The sequence below is a fragment of the Barbus barbus genome (genome assembly GCF_936440315.1).
Source record: "Barbus barbus genome assembly, chromosome: 22".
Lineage (NCBI taxonomy): Eukaryota > Metazoa > Chordata > Actinopteri > Cypriniformes > Cyprinidae > Barbus > Barbus barbus.
The window spans coordinates 19,879,276-19,901,619 of record NC_136750.1 but is presented as its reverse complement, the minus strand read 5'-3'; the positions used below and the strand labels follow the sequence as shown (position 1 = coordinate 19,901,619).

Genomic DNA, 22,344 nt, shown 5'->3' with positions numbered 1-22,344 from the left:
CTGTGTTTACAAGTTTGCAAACAGGACTAGCTCGAAGCTGTATCCAAAACAAACACTCATTGTCGAGCTGGTTTTGAAGGCATCTGTAGAGTCTGTGGAATCTCCCACAAATCATGTGAATCAGCTTTTCTTCATACGGAGACTCCCAGTGCACGCCGATTGGCTCATAGTTACACAGTTTTCCTGACGATTGGTTCATGGGAGTGCGTCAGGTCTCAATACAGCCTGAACTTTGTAACCGAGGGGTGGAATGAAGTTTGCAGGCAAACTTTGACAAGAGACGCAAATTTGGATATCTGGACAAGTGCACTGGACTTAGTTACTGTTACACTGGAACTATGAAAAGTTTAAAACAACGACTTAAGAAAAACGAGGTAAACATTAGATACAAGTTTCGAAAAGCTTGTCAAGACTTTGGACCAAGCCCATAATATGTCCTCAATCTGAGCGTGTGTAATAATGGGGCTGTGGGTGGTCAGTCTAAGTCGCATAGTTTGCTGAACACCAGGAATGAATTATGTTTATGTCTAAAGTGATAAGAACTCTACTAATCTCCAGACTCGTTTATCATATCTTTAGAAATAACGCGAAAGCTCAGTAGTTGATTTTATCGCTGCATTTCACCTATGCTTCTAGTAAAACTTTTGCGCATGAGTGAGACAAGCAGAGATTGTTTATTGTGTTATTTGAATACAACTGTAGAACATTTCACAAATATGGTTTATAATTTCATCCTATTTCTTTAGGATGTGGTAGACTAAGTCTCTTTGAATAACTAATAATTTGGCCATATGGAACCCAACACACCTGGAACTACTTCATAGTGCGGTTATTGAAAATAATAGACAGATGAGAACGTCTGTAAGCCAATCAAAGCCATGAATTCAGCATCACCTCGTAAACCAGAGCCGTAAACTACAGGATAGATCTACAGTCCTGAATGCTGATTGGTCAATACAGCTGTCCAGCTTGCTATATTGCACAAAATAGTAGCATTGCTCACTTTTAAATTACGCATAGCAACATTCTGTTATTTTAGGAGGAAATGTATCATATTGTGGAATTTTAAAATGTTTTTTAAGTTAAAACTGGATATTTGTTTCTCTTAAACAAACTGTTTTAGTTTTTTTTTGTTAAATTAAAAGAAAGAAAGTGTTTATTAGTAGAACCAAACAGATATTGAATTTTTTTTTTATATATTTGACATTGTCTCAGAGTACAGAATGGGGAAAGTATGATGAGCGTCTGATGAAGGCAGTAGAGACTGGAGATATAGAGAAACTCACTGCCACACTCAAGAAAGGAACCAGCCCCATCAAACTAGACCCAGAGGGCCATTCTGCGTAAGTGCCACTTTCAAATGACCATCTCTTACGTGATGCTGAAAAGTGTACGGAGAGCAGTATTTAGTGCTCTTCACAGAGAATAATTCCCCACGTAAGTATAATCTATATTTTCTACCTATATGCAGCAAAACTGACTGACATAACATTTTTGCAAAGACAGCTCATTTTAAAGTCAGTCAGCATCCTCTATGGGTCTGTGCACTACTGAGCTCACTCCCGCACTATGTTTTGAAGTGGAAGCAACCCCCTCTGTGATTTGACGTGAATCTCAAAAGCATATCTTTCCTCCCTGCTGGGACTCCTGTGCTTACTTCGTCTATATGCATTTCATCACTCGTCTCTCTTACCACAAAAGATAGCTTTTTAATAAAAGTGCAAATGTCCAGCCAGGGAACGAGAGAAAGGATTTTGATAACCTTATTTTTTTGTTCCTTCGTCCTCCACTGCAATGCACAATGCCTTGATTGTTGTTGAATTTATTTCCAGTAGCTGCTTCTGAATGAAAAGTAGGGAGTCTGTAGCACTCAAGTTTTGTAGTGTTTTTCTTCTATTGCATTAGAATTGCCTGGATCATGAGTGGCACATATTACGCTAAGTTTTTACTGCTAAACAAATTTTGAAGCAATTTCACCCTTAATGCTATTTAAATCCCACTTCTGCATTGGTTTACCCTTAAGGATAGGTTATCTAGAATGCCCTGTTTGCATTGTGCTAGTCTCAGCCTCAGACGTCACGCCCACGGAACGTTGGCTAAACGTGTGATGCATACGGCACACTTATCTGGAAACACTTCAGGAGTTTCGAAGTCATCATCGGATTGGTTAGATTATACAGGATTTCCGGGAGACGTGTGTTTGTTTGCTTTACCTGTCAGTCATATGGGCTCTTGGGCGGGCCTTGGCCATTCAAAGCGGCCAAAGCTACGCGAGACTAGTTTTGTGCAGACTTCTGTATTCCTTTATTGTATAATTGACAGCTATGGTACTGCTTCCACAATCTGTAATGAGATCTTTCGTCCATGGGCCTGCCGCACACTTGTGGTAATAAATACTAGTATGGGATAAACAAAACACACAAATAAATGTTGAACCTCCAAGAAGTATGATAAGTCTATATTTTTTCAGAATCAAGCTTAAATAATAGGAAGTTTTTATTTTTGAAAATAATGTAGTTTTCTGGTCCCCTCATCTTGCCTTGCTAAACCTGTTTAATTACCTAATTTTCACTGTTTCGTGTGAATGATTTTGCTTTGCAGCTTGCTTTTTTCATGTTCAAAATTATGACTTTTTTTTAAATATAAATTTAATGTCATATTGCAAAGATTTGATTCTCATGTTACTACAACTTTATTCTGGTAGTTTTGAATTTATTCTCAAAATATTGCAACTTTAAATCTCAAAATCCTAGGACTTTATTCTCAGACTTTTGACTTTATTCTGAAAATATTACAATTTTATTCTTGTATTGCTATGAGTTTATTCTCATAATATTGACAATCTCATAATAATATGACTTTAATCTCATAATCTTATTTTGTAACATTTTTATATGGCACTAAACAGTAATAGCAAGACTATATCCTCTCTGCTTGCTTCATAGAATAAAATTAGGCTCATGATACAGGGGGAAACGTTTTGAGCAATTTTGCTGGACAACTTGTTTTGAGTTGCTTGGGCACTTTTCCATTGAGAATGGGTTACAAATTTCTATCTGGATATTTTAGATCGGTCGTGGGCCCTGTGTCTCACCTGGTTGCTCATTGACAACAACATTTCCCAAAGCTGCCCAGCAACATTGCTCAAAAAGTTGCCCCGTGTATCATCAGCCTTAGATTAAAAAAACAAAAGCTTCATGCTAGTTTAGAAAACAGTTCCTATATTAACGTTAGCTGCTTCTGTTATTTGGTTTAGATATTCTCTCTTTTTATTTTAATTATTTTCAAAATTATGTTTATTTATTTATTTTTTTTAAATCAAAGAAAAGGGCAATTACAAGGTTTTAACAAGTCCTTCATTTTTCATACCTGACTAGACAGTTGCCCGTCCCATCACAGCATGATATCCCATTTACAATGGAGCTATGTAAGATGTAAAAGAGATTCCTAACTAGTGAAACAGAGAAAAATAGAAAGCAGAGAAGTTGTTCCGCAGAGTAAACAAATCATCATACAGTAAATCTTTCTAACAGCATAGGCGTTTAACTAAATCATAAATGTGTAGCACAGCGGTGCTCCGGTGATATGTTTATGGGAGAGTATTAAACATGGTGTGCAGTGTTACATGCAGCCTGCAATTTTCCAATTTTTCTTCTTTTATCTCTTCAGGTCAGCTATTTTTAAAGGGGGTTGTTATGCATTAGGTGTGTCAGGCCTATGACAGGATTTCAGTCATGTCCTGTTTTTGTTAAATATTTTGTACCTGCTAATGTGTTTCTGTCAAATAGAATATATGTATTTTCTTGCCTTGACCTTGCCAGTAAATATGATTTTAGTTCCTGTGCATTTGATTTTCATTCCTTTAAGATTTATTTTATACCACGCAGTGTGTTTATACCCATTCCTAAATCTTGCTGATCCTTCTTTTGTCCTCTATTTCACTTTTCAAATACCAACGGTCTTAGTGATCTAATAAACACTGATGTCTCATGCCTGCTTTGTAACTAGGCTCAAGGAGTGGCTGTGTCTATTTTCTGTTGAAACAGGCCTAGGCTGCCATGTTATTGCATGTTTCTTTTCATGTTTCTTGGCTCTTAATACATCCTCATATAATTGGTAAATTACCGGGAAACTCACTTATATGTTGTCAATTTTCAGAGAAGTATGATAATATTAATTGTCTGAATATATGCACTGATTCATGTTGTATTTAAATACATAAAATTAAACTGTTGATGTTATTGATGGTAATTACACTTATATCTTTTTATGTTATTTTTAAGGTTTCATGTTGCTGCTAGCAAAGGCCTCTTAAGTAGTCTAAATGTTTTCCTGGAGAACGGTGTCAATGTAAAGGCTGTAGATGCTGCCGGTAAGACTTCCTGTCTCTGCATACTCATATAAAGGCGCATATTTTAAGTAGGTCTGCGTATGACATTCTGTGGTTTGGGATTCAAAATCTAATTTAAACTTTGAAATAAACAAGAAAGATTAGACTTTGAAAAATATGAAGCAAGGAAACGTTATGGCTTAAAATGAACAATATTCTGCACTATTTGTAGGTTGCTAATCAAACTATTAAATAAGCAAATTTGTGAAATTGATGATACTCATACAAGTGACCAGATGTTGTTGTTTCCATTGAAACCCAAGAAGCTCTTTGGATCATTTTCAAATTGTGCTGAGAACATGATCATCAGGCTTTAGACAAACTTGTAGAGTTCATGCAGCTGCTGCTGCCATTACAGCAAAAGAGGGACCAACCAAATTCTAAAAAACATTGTATTTATTACGTGCAGTTCAGACATATGGACCTAACTGTATGTTTGTTTGTAAATGAGCATTGTTGTTCTTCTCTGCAGGTAAAACAGCTCTGCATCTGGCTGCAGCAGGCAGTCATTCCATGTGTGTGCAAAAGCTACTGCAGGTACCGTCCACTGCGTTCCTCCAATAACAATCACAGGAAGAAAGACTAATGAGAAACCACATAGGAATGTCACAGCGCTGACATCTAGCCAGCCCCTTTAGCGATTGCTCTGCCAAAGTCTGCTCAATGCTTTCTTTTCTTTCCCTAGCCTCTGTGTTTTGTGTTTTATGTTTAAAGTCCTTGTTTATTTGGTTTTTCCTTTCTCTGGACTTTCTTTTGCTTTTGATCTCCACATAAAGCTGAGGGCTTAAGGCAGGGCCGGAGCAATTTTCTTCTCATTTTTGTATCATAGCAACAATTCTTTTGCTCACAAAAGCACCGTTAAGAATGTGAGGTGTGTTATCTGGTATGAAAATATGACTTATTTTTCATGAGGATTTGATGTGAATGCAGCAATAATTAAATGCAAATGAAAACGAAGGAAATGAATGCAAATGAGTTTCAATGGGCAGTCAATTGCATTAAAGTAGCAAAAACAAAATAATTAAACCATGAACAATGTAAAGTATTAAAAGAAGTAGAAGGAAAATAAAATGCACCCTAAGCATCAGTGTGAAAATTCCATACTAGCTTAATTAAATGGAATCTGATGATCGAGCCAAATTGCACATGCATATTTGCATGCATGATGAGAGCGTGTGCTTTAATATGGCATTATGCAATTTACATTCTCCTCAGTTTCTTAACTTGTTGAGCAGAGAAATATGTAGCCAAACTTAAGCTGTGAAATAAGTCATTTAAGATTTGAAAACACATTTTATATCGATTCAGAATGTATAATATTGCTCAGGTGCATGTGTTAATAATTACTTTCTTTCAGTGTAAATGTCCTGTTGACAGCACAGACCTGCAGGGCCGAACAGCTTTGCATGATGCAGGTATGTGGATTTTTTGCTTTTTAAGATGTGACAAAATTGTATGTTAATGTAAAATATTAGATCTAGACTAGGGCTGGGCGATATGGCCTAAAAAAAAAAATACCAGATTTTTTCACAAAAAATCCGATTTACGATTTAAACCGATTTTTTTTTCCCCCTACTTAAAATCAATCTGCAGATGACAAAGAAATTGTTCAAAACAAGTTCTAACTTTACGGAGTGTCTATTTACACTAATTGCAAATAGCCTGCCTTGTTGGCAAAGGCTATTTACACTTAACTCTGCCCACAAACGTGCGATTGAGTTAGTCAACAAAAAGACGCCCATACAGCATCAATTTAAGTGGTGTATATGGTAAGGCGCATGCTTTTTGATGCGATCGACCCGAGTTTGAGCCCGCCTTTTACCAAACTTTTTTTCTCCCTTTTCAAATCTCATATCGCATCGGAAAGGCGTTTATTTTCAATAAAAATGAATGAAATAATCAAAAAGTTGAAAATAAAAGTAATGGGCAGGGTTAGGGTAGCTGTAGGGAGGGCTTTATTGTCCCAATAAGGTGGCATCCATTTAATAATTTGAATTAAGCAAGTAAAATTGATATATATAGCACCTTTCACAGACAAGGAGTCACAAAGTGCTTTACAACACTATCAGTAAAACAAATCAAACATGCATTCAATCAAAAATAAAATAAAAACATAACAAATTAGAGACCGAATATCTCAGAAATGTAATAACTGCCAAACTGTACTGTTATTTAAAAGCTTGTCCAAAGAGGTGCGTCTTTAGGTGTCTTTTAAAAGAGTCTACACAGCCCATTGTTCTAAGTGTTAGAGGGAGAGAGTTCCAGAGCCTTGGAGCCACAGCACAAAAAGCACGATCACCTTTTGTCTTAAGACGTGTTCTAGGAATAGTTAGAAGGTCCAGGTCAGAAGACCTTAAAGACCGACCAGGAGAATGTGCATATAATAGTATAATGTCTTATAATAATTAAAACTATAATTTACACTCAATACGTTATTATTGCGTACGGTTTTATAATGTACTACAATACTGAGGTGCAGATAATTGCCACTATTTGCAATAAATAGCCTATCATAAATAGCAGAAAATCTTGCTATTTTAACAGTGTAAATAGAATCCATCGCTATTTGCACTTAGTGTAAATAGTATCTATTGCTAAGAAAATATGCTATTTGCACGTATAGTATAAATAGTATAAAATAGCTATAAAAATAGCTATAAATAGCTATTTGCACTTATTAGTATAAATAGAATCTAATTGCTATTTACACTTAGTGCTCACTGATAGCCACTGTCCAAACTTAATTTTGTTTTGATTTTCCCTTCTGGGACGCCCTTTGGCCTGAATCGTGAATCAGTATTCAGAAAGGCATGGAAAACAAATAACGATTGGTAACGGTTGCCTGTTACATTACCAGTGTTTCCCACAGACTTGGACTTTATTTGTGGCTGCATATATTCAAATGCTGCTTTATCATACATTATGCAAGATGAAATGAAAATGACATCCAAAATTTTCTGAAGACCGTCTGTTTCCTTCAGAAATGCAATGATATAAAGACACCCGCACTGTGATTCGATTCTGAAACATGCAGCGCTTGCTTATTCAACGAAGTCAAAGCTTTTTGGAAAAAAAAAATATATATTTGTGGTGGTCAGTTTTGATATTGTGGCAGGCCGCCACAAATAAATCAATGTATGGGAAACACTGCATTACAGAACATAACATTTTCACTTAGCCTACCACATAGAGTAAGGAGAGATGACTGAGGACGATGACGAATGATTTGCAGATCCTGAGCACCATGACAAACATCTAATCTTGTAAAATGTGTGGTAAGTAGGCTACTGCCGCTCCATAGTAAAAACAGAGTACGTGCGAACGCCAATCTCGAAAGTGAAACTAAAAAGCCATTGTGCATTCAGAAGCAGTTTCAATGCCATGCATAATAGCGGCTACATGATGCCCGCAATTTTATATACAGTATGGGTTACCCGATTTTCATTCAAACAAGTCGACATAAACTACACATTCGAGTCTGTGTAGTAGGGGTGTCGCGATATACCGGTATTGACGATAACCGTGATATTCAAAGCAACAATTATCGATATCGTGTTAATTTAGTGTGTGATGATATAGGCGATATTGGCGATAACCGGAATATTTAAAATGAACAGGACTCTTATGATAACACCACATGTAAATACTCCAGCGCCAGTACCTGGTTGACCTCCAGGTGACAGTATTGTGCCTTAACCCTGACACCTGTCAAACAAGAAGACGACGCAGCGCTGGCAGCTACTCCGAGAAGAGCTGTGTTCATCAGAGTAAGTTGCCATTATTTTACTAGTCATAAAATGGGAAATGTTACATTAAGCTGTTAACAGAGGTTTTCTGTGTTCATATATTAAGTAAAGGGTGATTATTTGAATAAGTACCGCGTTTTCTTTACTTGTCTTATTTGTGTATTTGCAATCAATACGGCCTGTGCGTAGTAACACTTTATTTCTTTGTTCAAATCTGTTAGCAGTTACATGATTAAAACTGATCTTGAAAAACTGAGCGACCACATTGCTACATTAAATTCTGTAAAATGTTAAGCTGGTCGCAGTGCCATGCACTTAATGCCTCATCTGCGGTCGTTCTAGACGCACATTAATACTGAATTTGCAGCGCTGTTACTGCATGACTTCAGTGGTGCCAGTGCAACTATAGGTTAAAATACGGGCGCGCAAGTTAACAGGCTAAAGTATCAGTTTAGATGTTAATATGGCAACACTTTACAATAAGGTTCAATAGTTAACATTAGTTAATTACATTAGTTAACATGAAATAAGAATGAACAATACTTCCACAGCATTTATTAATCTTAGTTCATGTTAATTTCAGCATTTACTAATGCATTTTTAAAATCACAAGTTGTGTTTGTAAACATTAATGCACTGTGAACTAAAATTAACAATGAACGACTGCATTTTTATTAACATTAACAAAGATGAATAAATTGTGTAATGTATTGTTAGTTAATACATTAATGTTAAGAAATGACATCTTATTGTAAAGTGTTACCATTAATATTTATTCATCATACTGTTGAACTTGACAGTATTTTCTCTCTTATTTCATAGGAGCTCCAAAGAAGACCGAGAAAGCCAGAGTCTTGTGCCTTGCGTTTATCAGTATCCTTATGTTCGTTGGGTGAAAAACAAAAACTCAATAAACAACGTAAAAAAATAATTTGACTGAAACAAATTCTTATGGCCACAATAACCGTGATATAAAAAATCTAATATCGTGACAGCCCTAATGTGTAGTTAATATAACATGCTCCACTAACAACTGCACAACAGCAACACATCATTTAAAACCACATTGTAACGTTAGACGGTAGATCTTTGGTATGTTAAAATATAAAATAATTAAATCGATTTGAAATTCTATAGAACATGTATGTACATGTTTTAGGATTCTAAAGCAAGAAACGTTTTATGAGCATGGCCCTATGTAACATCTTATAGATCAATACACTGACATGAAAAGTGTTTATCTGCAGATGACAAGCTTACAGAACATACCACAAATGAGGCTCTTGACAATGAGCTCTTTTAGTTTCCTTCTTTGCATTTTGGGCGTGTGTCAGATTTATTGTTGTTATTCTTTTGCGCAGATCTTCATTATCAATTCATCTGCATGGTGATGCATCTAGCTGTCAGGTTTGATCGGAAAATTATAATGTCTTGTGTCTTATTGTTTTTCAGCATATGTAGGCTGCAAAACCGCCATCAAAATGCTCTGTGACAGCGGTGCATCTACTGATGCTGTCGATGCAGTAAGTAAAATAGGTTTTGAAACAGCAATTCATTTCGCACACCGTGTAAGTATAAGAAGCTATGTGAGAAGGGAGATAGAAGAATTGATTTTGAAATTGAAACCGAAAAGGTGTTGCAATGTATGTTGCGTTGACTTTTGGTACCTTTTTCAGGATGGTAGATCGCCCTTATTGCTTGCTGCTAAGATGAGCCAACCAGGAGCATGCCAGATGCTTGTGCAGTATGGAGCACGCTCTGTTCTTCGAGACAAGCAAAATAAGTAAGTATTTAAAAATGATAAGATTTAATGTTCTGTGTTAATGATGCATAAAAAAAATCTAATCTGTTTAACCAAAATATTAGAAGAGGAAGATCACATTTTAAATGCAAATGCATATTTATATTCAGTTCCAGTCTGTATACTGAGGTGAATCAGCTTGCAACCTAATATGAAAAAGGCCATCTCAGGTCATCCCAGCTGCATTGCGCCAGTGACCTTAAGAAAACCATCTTCTACATCTTTCCATTGAAGTGGCATACAGCTTCATTTGTACACTGAATGCAGAAAGCAGAAGTGAAGCTTCACCATAATACTTTTATTTGCTATTCATCAGCATTCAATAAAATAGCAAGTGCAGCAACAATTTGTATCAATATTTGACATTTAATATGTGAATTTAATATTTTATAAGGATATAAGAGTTAACTTAACCCTTGTGTTTGGTGTTCTGGTGAAAAATGACCCGCCTTGTAAACATTGCTTGTAAATCTCTCATTACACTATATTATCATCAAATCATGGATTCAGTCTTTTTTGCAACTTGTTTTCTTTTCTTGTTTTGTTAGGCCCAAGCTTTTTGAATAATAATAATAATAATAATAAAAAAAAAACATTTGTGGGTAATTTTGGCAATGTTCTCTCAAAAACTGAGGTGTATAATCCCAGTGAAGCCTATACATTCAATCATTTCCAAAAATCAAATACAAAACCTGGGCTAACTGAATGATAAGAAGTTGATATTAAAAACATTGAATCTGATATTTGGTAATGATATAGCATAATGAGAAACGTACAAGCAATTTTTTTGTAACGGTTTGTAATTTTTATAGCTAGACAAATGAGAGAGGTAGGATACACAAGCACAAAGCCCCATTTTGCAAACAGTTTAGTGCGCAAGCCTTTCAAGTATATATATATATATATTAGTGCTGTCAAATGATTAATCGCGATTAATTGCATCCAAAATAAGTTTTTTTTATATAATATGTGTTTACTGTGTATATTTATTATTTATATATAAATACACACATGCATTTATATATTTCAGAAAAATATGTCATGTTTGTATATTAAATATATTCATATATAATATAAATTATATGAATATAAATATATGCATGTAAATACATGTAAATATTTTCAAAATGTATACTGTATGTGTGTCTATTTATAAATGCATAATAAATATACACAGTACACACATATATTATGTAAACAAAAACCTTTATTTTGGATGTGTTTGACAGCACTTTTATATATATATATGTAATTTCCTGGATTATTTCCCCCCATTCTGTCTCTCATAGTTGAAGTGTACCTATGATGAAAATTACAGGCCTCTCTCATCTTTTTAAGTGGGAGAACTTGCACAATTGGTGGCTGACTAAATACTTTTTTGCCCAACTGTATATATGGATAGAGTTATATATTATATATATAAAACTCTATCCGAGCTGCTGAATCCTTAGCCATCTTCAAGAAACGGCTAAAAACACATCTCTTCCATCTTTATTTGACCCTCTAACTCTAACACTCTCAATTCTAATTCTATTTTATCTATCTGTCTTCTTTTTATTTAAAAACCCCCCCCACAAAAAACACACATCGCTACATGTACTGCGTTAGGCTAACCGAGACTTGTCATAGCTCTTGCATGTTGTTGCTCTTTTGTTGGTTTTAATCGCTTCTGTTGTCCTCATTTGTAAGTCGCTTTGGATAAAAGCGTCTGCTAAATGACGAAATGCAAATGTTTACCTGAATAATTTATATATATACAGGTGTATATATATATATATATATATATATATATATATATATATATACACACACACACACACAAAGTCAGTAGTATAGGTTCTACATCAATGTGATAACATTAGGAAAAGCATTACATTTATTTAATAAAAAAACGTAATAATATAGTTTAGAACAGTGGTTCCCAACCTTTTTTTCATGGGCCCCCCCTACGTACACATAGTAATCTGAGCCCCCATGTATTATATTTATACACACCCATATATATATATGCATATATGCATGCATGCAATAATAATATTATTTTTTGTCTCTTAGAAATGCACATTTGACATTGAGTTGACAGTAGTAGTTTGAGTTAGGATGCAGATGTAAATTAATGTTCATTATCAAAATCAGTAACATCTGTAAAAATTGCAACAACCTCCTTTTTTATTTGGTGAAATACACATTTTTCTGACTGTTTGAGTTTTATTAATTACATTCCATTACTCCTTTAATACATTTAATACACGTATACATTAATATAATACATTTGATATAAATACCCCACATTTCTGCCACAATACCATAGTGCAGTTAATGTTACTACAGTAAATCCATGGTAAACGATGGCGATTTGTAGATTGAAAAGCCTTCTGACTGTATCGTTGCACACTGTGTTTTTCTGCTGTTTGTCAGCACTGTTTTATCTGGATTTAAACTAGTTTATATCAGTTGACTGATATCGACTGATACTAGTTTATACCAGTCATTTGTGTTCTTCGCTGAATTCAAGCGCTTCTCACTGGATCTCACAGCGCTGTTTAGTGGTTGTGTGATCGGTGAGTAAACACATCTGCTCTAGTCCGATCGATCTGCGCTGCGCCGCTGATTGAACCGAGCGGATATGGTCAGTGTGGTGCTGTTAAATGAGTAGCGCTGTTTTGTTCCGCATGAACATTCAATTTAATTTTAATCGAACTTGTTTTATCGAGGAAATTATATCACTATAATTATAGTTATCGTTTTAGCGCCCAGCCCTACCTCAAAGTATATCTTCTCCCGCTCCCCTGCTGTGAACTCTGGCGCCCCCCAGGTTGGGAACCGCTGGTTTAGAACATAAACTGCTTTTGATGTCATTTAGATAAAACTAATGCAAGTAAAGACATTGCAGAAAGAATCAGTTTGATTGACCTTATTATTGCCACATCAACTGATCAGTCTTTGTTTCCGTGTTCAGTTTTTTCTGACTTGTTCCCTTATTTTATGTTCTGTATTTGTGTGTGTTCCGACTAGGACTGCGCTAATCTTAGCTTGTGAGAGCTCTTGTAAAGAAGCAGTGGAGATTCTCCTGAAGACTAAGGCAGATGTTTCTGCAGTAGACCTTTATGGACATGATGCTTACCACTACGCCAGACTGAGTCAGAAACAAGACTTGATCACACTTGTACAACATGCATGGGAAAAAACCACTAAAGGTAACAAGTTCCTTGTCAAACATTTTTTCCTGTTTTCTAGCATATACATTTATAAAGTGGAATGAAATGTTATTTCACCATGTCAGAACACCATATAATCTTGTGACCAGCAAGGTTGGGTTTTTATTTATTTATTTATTTTTCAGAAAGGCAGTGCAAATTGGTGGTCTTGTTATCCTTACATGTAGCAATTACTGAACTTGCTCTTGCAGGCGGCAGGTCAGTTGAGATTTAAATTTAGACCTGCCAAATCAACCAGCACACTGTCATTTCAGGGTAATGTCATGTCATTTAAGATAGGTGCCTGATAGATTTAGATCCAGCTGTGCTCACAGAGACCTCTCATATGGTCTGTATTCCTTTTCCAAGAGCTGTTTTATTTAAAGAGAGAGGCCTTTCCAAGAGAAAGGTTTATTCCAAGCAAATCACAAAGGTCACTTAGGTCCCTGAAAGATGCTTCAGATAATTAAATGCAGCAATGCAAATAATGCTTAGATGAAATGTGCATTAAAAACAGAAACATCATGTATAAAAACATTTCTCTCAATTTTGTTTTCAGCTAAAGAAACTGCCACTGTTTCACAGAAGATCCAACAGGTAACATTGACATTTCGTTGACAGTTTAACTGTTTAGCGCATTTGCATGCATATTTGCAGTCAAGTTCAAGTATTTATAATCCAAGACAGGAGAGGCAGTTAACAGCAGCCGAAAAGGTCATTGGTTTGCTGCACTCAAACTAACTTCATCTGTTTATTGATCTTACTGCTTACAGTCTTAAACGCTAATCGCAGTGCACTTTAATCAGAGCCATCCTAATACCCAGTGTCTTGATAACGATTGGTGCTGCTGTCTCCGTTTCTGCAATGATGGAAATCAACTTGATTAAATGTAATGTTCTTTAGCAGCTGTCGATTGAGAGGAATACAGATTTTCATGAATAATTCATACATATGAAAAATTCTTTAACACATATACATGATAAACACGTGCTGTTGGGAGATGTAGATGATGTTTTTGATTATCATAGTGTTTTTCTTTCCAAATGCAGGCTAAACCCCCATCAGCAGGGATTGGCCGGACCAAAGCAGGATCGGTAAAGACTGAGAAACCTTTGTCAGAGCCACTGACAGTAAGTTTCTTTAGGGGGTGACATTTAAATTAAGGCTATGAGACAGTCATTTTCCTCTCCTGTAGCTGATTGTGGTTCTGTGATCAGTTGTGAATGTCATCAGTAAAGGGTTGTGTCTGAATTACAGAGGGAACATGGCAGTCACTCCACTGAAGGTAACTTGGAACACATGTTTTTATTTTTATCATGGCAGAACATCAGGATTGCAATCAGTTATATCACAAAAGCTTTTCAGGTCTGGGCCCTAATGTTTTAAACATGTTTTCTATTCCCTGAAGGAAAAGGTGCCAAACAAAGTCAAAATCTGGATTCTACACAGGTAGCCTGTCTAACGTGACTTGATCTGTGTCTGCTGTGTTCACCCAAAAATGAAAATATGATGAAAATGTACTCAGGCCATCCAAGATGTATATGAGTTTGTTTCTTCATCGGAACAGATTTGAAGAAATGTAGTGTAATATAATTTGAGCACCAGTTGGTCCTCTGCAGTGAATGGATGCAGTTTTAAGGTAAAAACGTCTTGGTGGATTTTTTTATTACAAACATGCAGCTTTTCGCTTCACGTTTATGATGGACTGGATATGTGTGAATTATTCTGATGGCACCCATTCACTGCAAGAGGATCCATTGGTGATCAAGTGAAGTAATTTTGATTAACTATTCCTTTAATGCCAGTGGCATTTAAAGGGTTAGTTCACCCAAAAATGAAAATTCTGTCATTAGGTCCTCACCCTCGTGTCGTTGCAAACCCTTAAGACCTTCGTTCATCTTTGGAACACAAATTAAGATATTTTTCATGAAATCTGAGAGCTCTCTCATCCTGCATAGACAGCAACATAACTGAAATGTTCCCAGACCTATAAATGTTGTAAGTATAGCGATAAAACAGTCCATGTGATAGCAGTGGCTCAACTTGTGAGAATACTTTTTGTGCGCAAAGAAAACAAAAAATAAAATGTAAAGCACTTTACCCTGAATGTAATCTACGTAATCAGCATTCAGGAATGTAAAAAATGCTGGAAAGCACGCGCATGCGTCACAGTACTCTCCAAAAAGACGGTAACTTGTTATTTTTGCTTTCTTTGCTTCACAAAATTGAAGTTGAACCACTGATGTCACATGGACATGATTAATTAATGACAGAATTTAAATTTTTGGGTGAACTAACCCTTTAATATGTAGATTTAGTATGACTTTGATATCTTGCACAGTTTGTCCTTTTATTAGGCAATTAAACTATATTTTACATTTAAAGGGATAGTTCACCCAAAAATGAAAATTGTCATGATTTATTTTCCCTCATGTCGTTCCAAACCTGTATGAGTTGTTTTCTTTTGTTCAACATAAAAGAAGATATTTTGAAGAATGCTGGTAATCAAACAGTTTCCAAAAGTTGACTTCCATTATATTTCCTTCACTACTAGGGAAGCCAATGGGGATCAACAACTGTTTGGTTCTTCAAAATATCTTTTGTGTTCAACATAAGAAAGAAACGTATACAAGTTTGGAACGACAATAGGGTGAACTAATCAATCAATGAGTATATTTTGTGTGTGAACCAGTAAAAATATAAATGTACTTGTAATACAAAAATTCTACAATACTTTTGAAGTTTTTCATCTATATTTGTATATGTAATTAACAGTAGTAGTAATAATTTATTATTATAATATAGATTTTTATGCAGTGCACCAATTAATATAGTTGAGTGGTTTTTATAATGAGAGATTAAAAAGTCATATCATCACTTGACATGAGCCATCAAAATAAAAAATGACTGCAGTTGAATTAAAACAGACAAACAAAGTATTTCCTACTTCATCATTACAAATGTATTCAGGTCAGGCCCACACAGTCAGCTCCTGTGCCAGTGAGATCTGCTCCGATGGAGTTATTGCCTGGTGAAGTGGAGGCCCTTAAGAGAGAACTAAGAGATTCAAGAAGGCGGCAAGAAGCAGCAGAGGCGGAGGTGCACAGGCTGGACACGGCGCTGGCTTTGCGTGCTCAGGAGTACGAAGGACTGAGGAGAAGCAGTGAGCAAGCTCTGCATGCAGCCCATAACCGGTCGTGGGAGCTGGAGGAGGCCCTGGGCGAGGTGCAGAGGAGGATGGCTGGCTCGGAAGGCCGAGTGAGACAGATGCAAGCTCATCTAGTGGCTGTCAGGGAGCACTTGGTGGAGGAGCTGAGAGTCCAGCTCCAAGAGGTCAAAGGTCAGCGGGAGGCAGCCGTAGCCGAACTAGGACGGATGCAGAAGGAGCTCACCCAGAGCAGGAGGGAGGTGGAGCAGCAGAAGGAGAATCAGAGCTCCTTAATGCAAGAACTTAGTCGGCTTTCCCATGAGCTTCTCAGCAGAGAAGAGCAAATCAATTCACTGAGGACCAGGTTAGCGGAAGTGGTGACACAGCAAGCTGAGATGTTGTGTAAAGAAGCTCAAACCCCATCAGAATGGTGTCCCATTCATGAGAAGAGCACTATGACTGGTCTCACCACAGAAACCCCTGAACCAACTATAGATCTGGAGAACTACATTAGCAAGAATGAGCATACAGTCATAACTAGCTCACTGAAAGATGCACTGCAACAGGCTGAAACCAAAGCTGGTGAGGCTCTACAGAAGTTCCAGAGTATCCAGGAGGAGAACCAGAGCCTGCTGAGAGAACTTCAAGAACAAAAGTCTGAGCTGGACACCATACAGGAGGCGCTGCAGGCCAGGTTTGTTCCTGTTGCCTTAGTGGAGGAAAAGGAGAAAGAGGTGGAGCAACTCAAACTGGCCCTTGAAGAGAAGGAGAAGGTACAAAACAAGGCCAGTGTGAACATCTCAAACATAAAGGATGAGGGTGTTCAGACAGAAGAACACAGGCAGCCATGCACAAGTGAAGAACCGCATAACCAAGTATCTTCTTCTACAGGGAGTGACAGAGCAGAATGTGAAGTCACTAGAAGTGCAGTGAAAAATGTGCAGCCAACTGAAAAAGAAAGCAAAAGTAGCGCAACTGAAGACCAGGGGAGCACATTGCAAGATCAAGTTGAAAAGGTGATTATTGCTTGTATATTAGTTATATTAATTTTTCTTGCAGATCTAACCATCCAGAACACTCTGATCACCTTAGGGTTTTGCACAGGGCACATTTTTTTCTTCAGTAAATTTAATTACATACGTTCTCTGTCTCAGTCATCAGTGGAGCATGAGGGACAGAGGTTGGCTCAGGTCAACATCTCAGAACCCATCAGCTCCTGTGGACCATCACAACCTGACAGCTCCCTCCAGGCTCAGGTCCACAGCCTGCAACAGCAGCTAGAGGTTAGTAAGTGATTGCTCTATCGTCTAGGGCTATTTCTTTGAGGTTTTGTTTTGTTGACACTTTCTTGGACTAGAGACCTCAGTGCTTTTTGTGAATTTGGCTCAAAATTAGTAATTGATAAGATTCTTTAGTCTATTCATTTTACAAAACTTAAAAAGGATAGTCCACCCAAAAATGAAAGTTCTGTCATGATTTACTTGCCCTCGTGCCATTTCAACAGAAAAGAGGATATTTTGAAGAATGTTTGTAACCAAAAAGTTTTGGTTCCCATTGACTATTTTTTGTCCATACAATGAATGTCATTAGGAAACTAAACTGTTTGGTTACCAACATTCTTCAAAATATATTTTGTGTTCCAAAGAAAAAAAGACGCAATGACAGAATTTCATTTTTATCCCTTTAAGTGTAAGTAAAGGTTTTATCCAAAAATGAAAAATCATGTACTCCAACTCATTTTCTAAACTTATATGAGCTTCTTTCCTCTGTGGAACACAAAATGAAAACTGGGCCAACATCGAGTGAGAAATTTATGACAGAATTGTCATTTCTTTAAACGTACAGCTTTAATAAACCTCATAGAGAAATGAAAACTTGGGCTACAAAAATACTTCTGCACACAAATACAACATCATAAAACAAAAAGTAATACATTAAGAAACTCAAGACAATAAAAACACATGATACAGTCCCAGCAGTTACAAAATATTGTTAAAAAATACTAATAAATAAACAAATTTATACAAGGCGAATTTGAAATAGCAAGAACAGAATTTGATCAAATTATTATGTTTTGTTTTGATTCATGGAATATTCTTTTGTGTGCTGTCTTTGTGGAGAAGAAAAAGCACAGCATATCTAAATTCACCAAATTCAAATCAGTTTGCTAGTAGAGGTTTTGTTCTGTTGCATAGACAGACATCTTTTGCTCTACTCCATGGAGATGGAAATGTGCTGGCAATATGTTACAGTAGCATGTCTCTTAGCAACAAGGGCATCAGTGGACATGAAACATCCATGAGATGGGTGGCTGGAGAGGTCTTCACCTTGGCAGACTTAACAGAAGCAATTTTTACAATCCCACAGAGTAACATGAAATTGTCCTGTGGTATTAGAAGAAATCTGCAGTGACTGATCAAAAACAGCATTACACATGAATCACTCTCCAGAGACATCTTAACTTTCATCAAAATAACTCTCGCCCCCCCCCAATGCTTTTACAGTAATCCAACAAAACAGAGCACTTTATGACCTGTATTGTCCATTTCTAAATGAAATATTGGCTTATGCATTATTCATTTTTCTTTTGAACCTCTTGGGAAATCCAATGCATTATGAACTCCTTATTTTCTTTTCTTATTGTCAGGACTGTGAAAAACATTACAGACATGTGCTTTCAGTATACCGAACACGATTGCTCAGCGCTGCACAGGTAACATTTGACTTTTGTATAATTTATATTATCTTATTATCTAATGTGCTTTCAAAGCACAGCCATGAAGATGGTAGCGTTTCTGCTTCTGAAGCTGTGGTTTTCTTTTGCAGGGTTACATGGATGAAGAGGCCAGAGTGGCTCTGCTTCAGATTGCCAAGATGAGAGAGGAGTGTGTGTGTTGAGCATTCAGTGTGCTGCTGTTGCTGTGTGTGTGTGTGCGTGTAAGGAACTGCTTAAAGGCACAGGGTCTTTTAGATTTTTTAATGTCTTTGAAAGAAGTCCTGTGCTCACCAAGGCTGCCTTTATTTGATTAAAAAAAAAGAATACAGTACACAGCAATATAGTAAAATTATATTTAAATTTAAAATAATTATTTTCTATTTAAATATATTTTCATATTTTTATTTTTCTGTAATGCAAGTGCTGAATTTTGAGTCTTACTCCATTATTCAGTGTTATGTAATCCTTCAGAAATCTTTCTAAAATGCTAATTTGGTTCTTAAGAAACATTTCTCATTGTCAATGTCAAGAACAGTTGTGCTGCTTAATATTTTGTGGTAACTGTGATACGTTTTGTTTTCAGTTCAAAGTTATATAGTTATATATTAGTAATTAATTATTTAACAGAAAACAAAAAAATCAAATTTGGTGTAATTTAGGTTTTATATGTTCCCCTTTTATTATGAAATGTCTTGTGCAAGTTAACCATGGTTCTTTGTAACTAATTTAATTGACAAATAAACTAACTATAAAATATTGACATTTAGCTACATCTGTTTTTTTGTGGGTGAAGTTCAAGGTCAAGTGTGTGATTCTAATGGTTGACTAATATATGTAGAGGGGTGACCTATTGTACCTATTGTAGCTACTAAGATAAATAAAATAAAATAAACATAAATGTTTAAATATATATATTTTAAAAATATATTTATTAAAAACAGCCACATTAATGATACCCGCAAACCAGTGAGGTTTGTGTGCAAATTTTTTTTCTTATATGGTGGTGGCGCTCTGCCGCTTTTATCTAAACAAAAAGGCATCAGATTAAAATGCAAGCTTGTCAATATTTTAAGTCAACTAACAAATTTTGTTTTGTTTTTCCAAACAAAGCTATCAAATCCATTTAGGAGACTACAACACTCAAATCATATGGATTACTTTTATGGCACTTTATGTGGTGCTTGACAGTTGTAATCACCATTCTTGGTCTTTCCCGGACAAAAGAGGGGTGAGTGACAGAATTTTCATTCTGAGCCAACTACTGCTGTCAATTATAAGATTTTAAAACAAAAATAAATGACTTGCATGATTTATTTTCACATAAAATCTGTTGTTCCATAAATGTTCAATATAAACATATACAGGTCCTTTTAAAAAAATTAGCATATTGTGATAAAGTTCATTATTTTCTGTAATGTACTGATAAACATTAGACTTTCATATATTTTAGATTCATTACAACACAACTGAAGTAGTTCAAGCCTTTTATTGTTTTAATATTGATGATTTTGGCATACAGCTCATGAAAACCCAAAATTCCTCTCTCAAAAAATTAGCATATTTCATCCGACCAATAAAAGAAAAGTGTTTTTAATACAAAAAAAGTCAACCTTCAAATAATTATGTTCAGTTATGCACTCAATACTTGGTCGGGAATCCTTTTGCAGAAATGACTGCTTCAATGCGGCGTGGCATGGAGGCAATCAGCCTGTGGCACTGCTGAGGTGTTATGGAGGCCCAGGATGCTTCGATAGCGGCCTTAAGCTCATTCAGAGTGTTGGGTCTCGCGTCTCTCAACTTTCTCTTCACAATATCCCACAGATTCTCTATGGGGTTCAGGTCAGGAGAGTTGGCAGGCCAATTGAGCACAGTAATACCATGGTCAGTAAACCATTTACCAGTGGTTTTGGCACTGTGAGCAGGTGCCAGGTCGTGCTGAAAAATGAAATCTTCATCTCCATAAAGCTTTTCAGCAGATGGAAGCATGAAGTGCTCCAAAATCTCCTGATAGCTAGCTGCATTGACCCTGCCCTTGATAAAACACAGTGGACCAACACCAGCAGCTGACATGGCACCCCAGACCATCACTGACTGTGGGTACTTGACACTGGACTTCAGGCATTTTGGCATTTCCCTCTCCCCAGTCTTCCTCCAGACTCTGGCACCTTGATTTCCGAATGACATGCAAAATTTGCTTTCATCCGAAAAAAGTACTTTGGACCACTGAGCAACAGTCCAGTGCTGCTTCTCTGTAGCCCAGGCCAGGCGCTTCTGCCGCTGTTTCTGGTTCAAAAGTGGCTTGACCTGGGGAATGCGGCACCTGTAGCCCATTTCCTGCACACGCCTGTACACGGTGGCTCTGGATGTTTCTACTCCAGACTCAGTCCACTGCTTCCGCAGGTCCCCCAAGGTCTGGAATCGGTCCTTCTCCACAATCTTCCTCAGGGTCTGGTCACCTCTTCTCGTTGTGCTGCGTTTTCTGCCACACTTTTTCCTTCCCACAGACTTCCCACTGAGGTGCCTTGATACAGCACTCTGGGAACAGCCTATTCGTTCAGAAATGTCTTTCTGTGTCTTACCCTCTTGCTTGAGGGTGTCAATGATGGCCTTCTGGACAGCAGTCAGGTCGGCAGTCTTACCTATGATTGCGGTTTTGAGTAATGAACCAGGCTGGGAGTTTTTAAAAGCCTCAGGAATCTTTTGCAGGTGTTTAGAGTTAATTAGTTGATTCAGATGATTAGGTTAATAGCTCGTTTAGAGAACCTTTTCATGATATGCTAATTTTTTGAGATAGGAATTTTGGGTTTTCATGAGCTGTATGCCAAAATCATCAATATTAAAACAATAAAAGGCTTGAACTACTTCAGTTGTGTTGTAATGAATCTAAAATATATGAAAGTCTAATGTTTATCAGTACATTACAGAAAATAATGAACTTTATCACAATATGCTAATTTTTTGAAAAGGACCTGTATATATATTTTCTGCAATAAAACTCTGGGCGCCGTAAAAAACACTTTTTTTTTCTTAGGGTGTGCCTTTAGCCCCGATGAACCCTATTATTTATTTTATCCATTTTTTCATTATTGTTTTATCACTGTTTTCGTTATTCGGCTGATGCCGATTATTGGTGTGTTCATCGGTGTGTTGCTAAATTATATTTTGGTTTATCCACTGTTCTCATGCTGGACTTCACCTTAAAGGTATAGTTCACCCAACAATGAACACCATTTATTCATGTGATTCCAAACCTGTATTTCTTTCTTTCATCTGCAAAAAAAACAAACAACCCCCCCCCCATCACATTTACACTTCAGTTGTTTCATAAAAAGCTCAGGATGATTCT

At 36.5% G+C, this 22,344-nt stretch overlaps 1 protein-coding gene across 3 annotated transcripts; it reads left to right on the top strand.

Moving 5' to 3' along the window:
* The first annotated feature begins 217 nt into the window (after positions 1–217).
* uacaa (uveal autoantigen with coiled-coil domains and ankyrin repeats a) lies at positions 218–19,310 on the top strand. 3 transcript variants are annotated; one of them, XR_013785767.1, is made up of 17 exons: positions 257–374; positions 1,216–1,343; positions 4,284–4,372; positions 4,863–4,927; positions 5,748–5,805; positions 9,589–9,659; positions 9,813–9,919; positions 12,953–13,134; positions 13,694–13,731; positions 14,184–14,264; positions 14,392–14,419; positions 14,543–14,583; positions 16,105–17,055; positions 17,174–17,298; positions 17,437–17,565; positions 18,930–18,995; positions 19,109–19,310. XR_013785767.1 is itself a non-coding variant. In XM_079447182.1 (16 exons), the coding sequence occupies exons 1-16, from the start codon at positions 339–341 to the stop codon at positions 19,178–19,180; spliced, it is 2,385 nt and encodes a 794-aa protein (XP_079303308.1). In that variant the 5' UTR covers positions 218–338; the 3' UTR covers positions 19,181–19,308. The 3 variants fall into 3 exon arrangements, 2 of the variants coding, with proteins under 2 accessions (XP_079303308.1, XP_079303309.1); XM_079447182.1 differs by having other exon boundaries at positions 218–374; positions 16,105–17,298; positions 19,109–19,308; XM_079447183.1 differs by lacking the exons at positions 257–374; positions 1,216–1,343; positions 4,284–4,372; positions 4,863–4,927 and adding an exon at positions 7,569–7,665 and having other exon boundaries at positions 5,766–5,805; positions 16,105–17,298; positions 19,109–19,308.
* Positions 19,311–22,344: the final 3,034 nt, after the last annotated feature.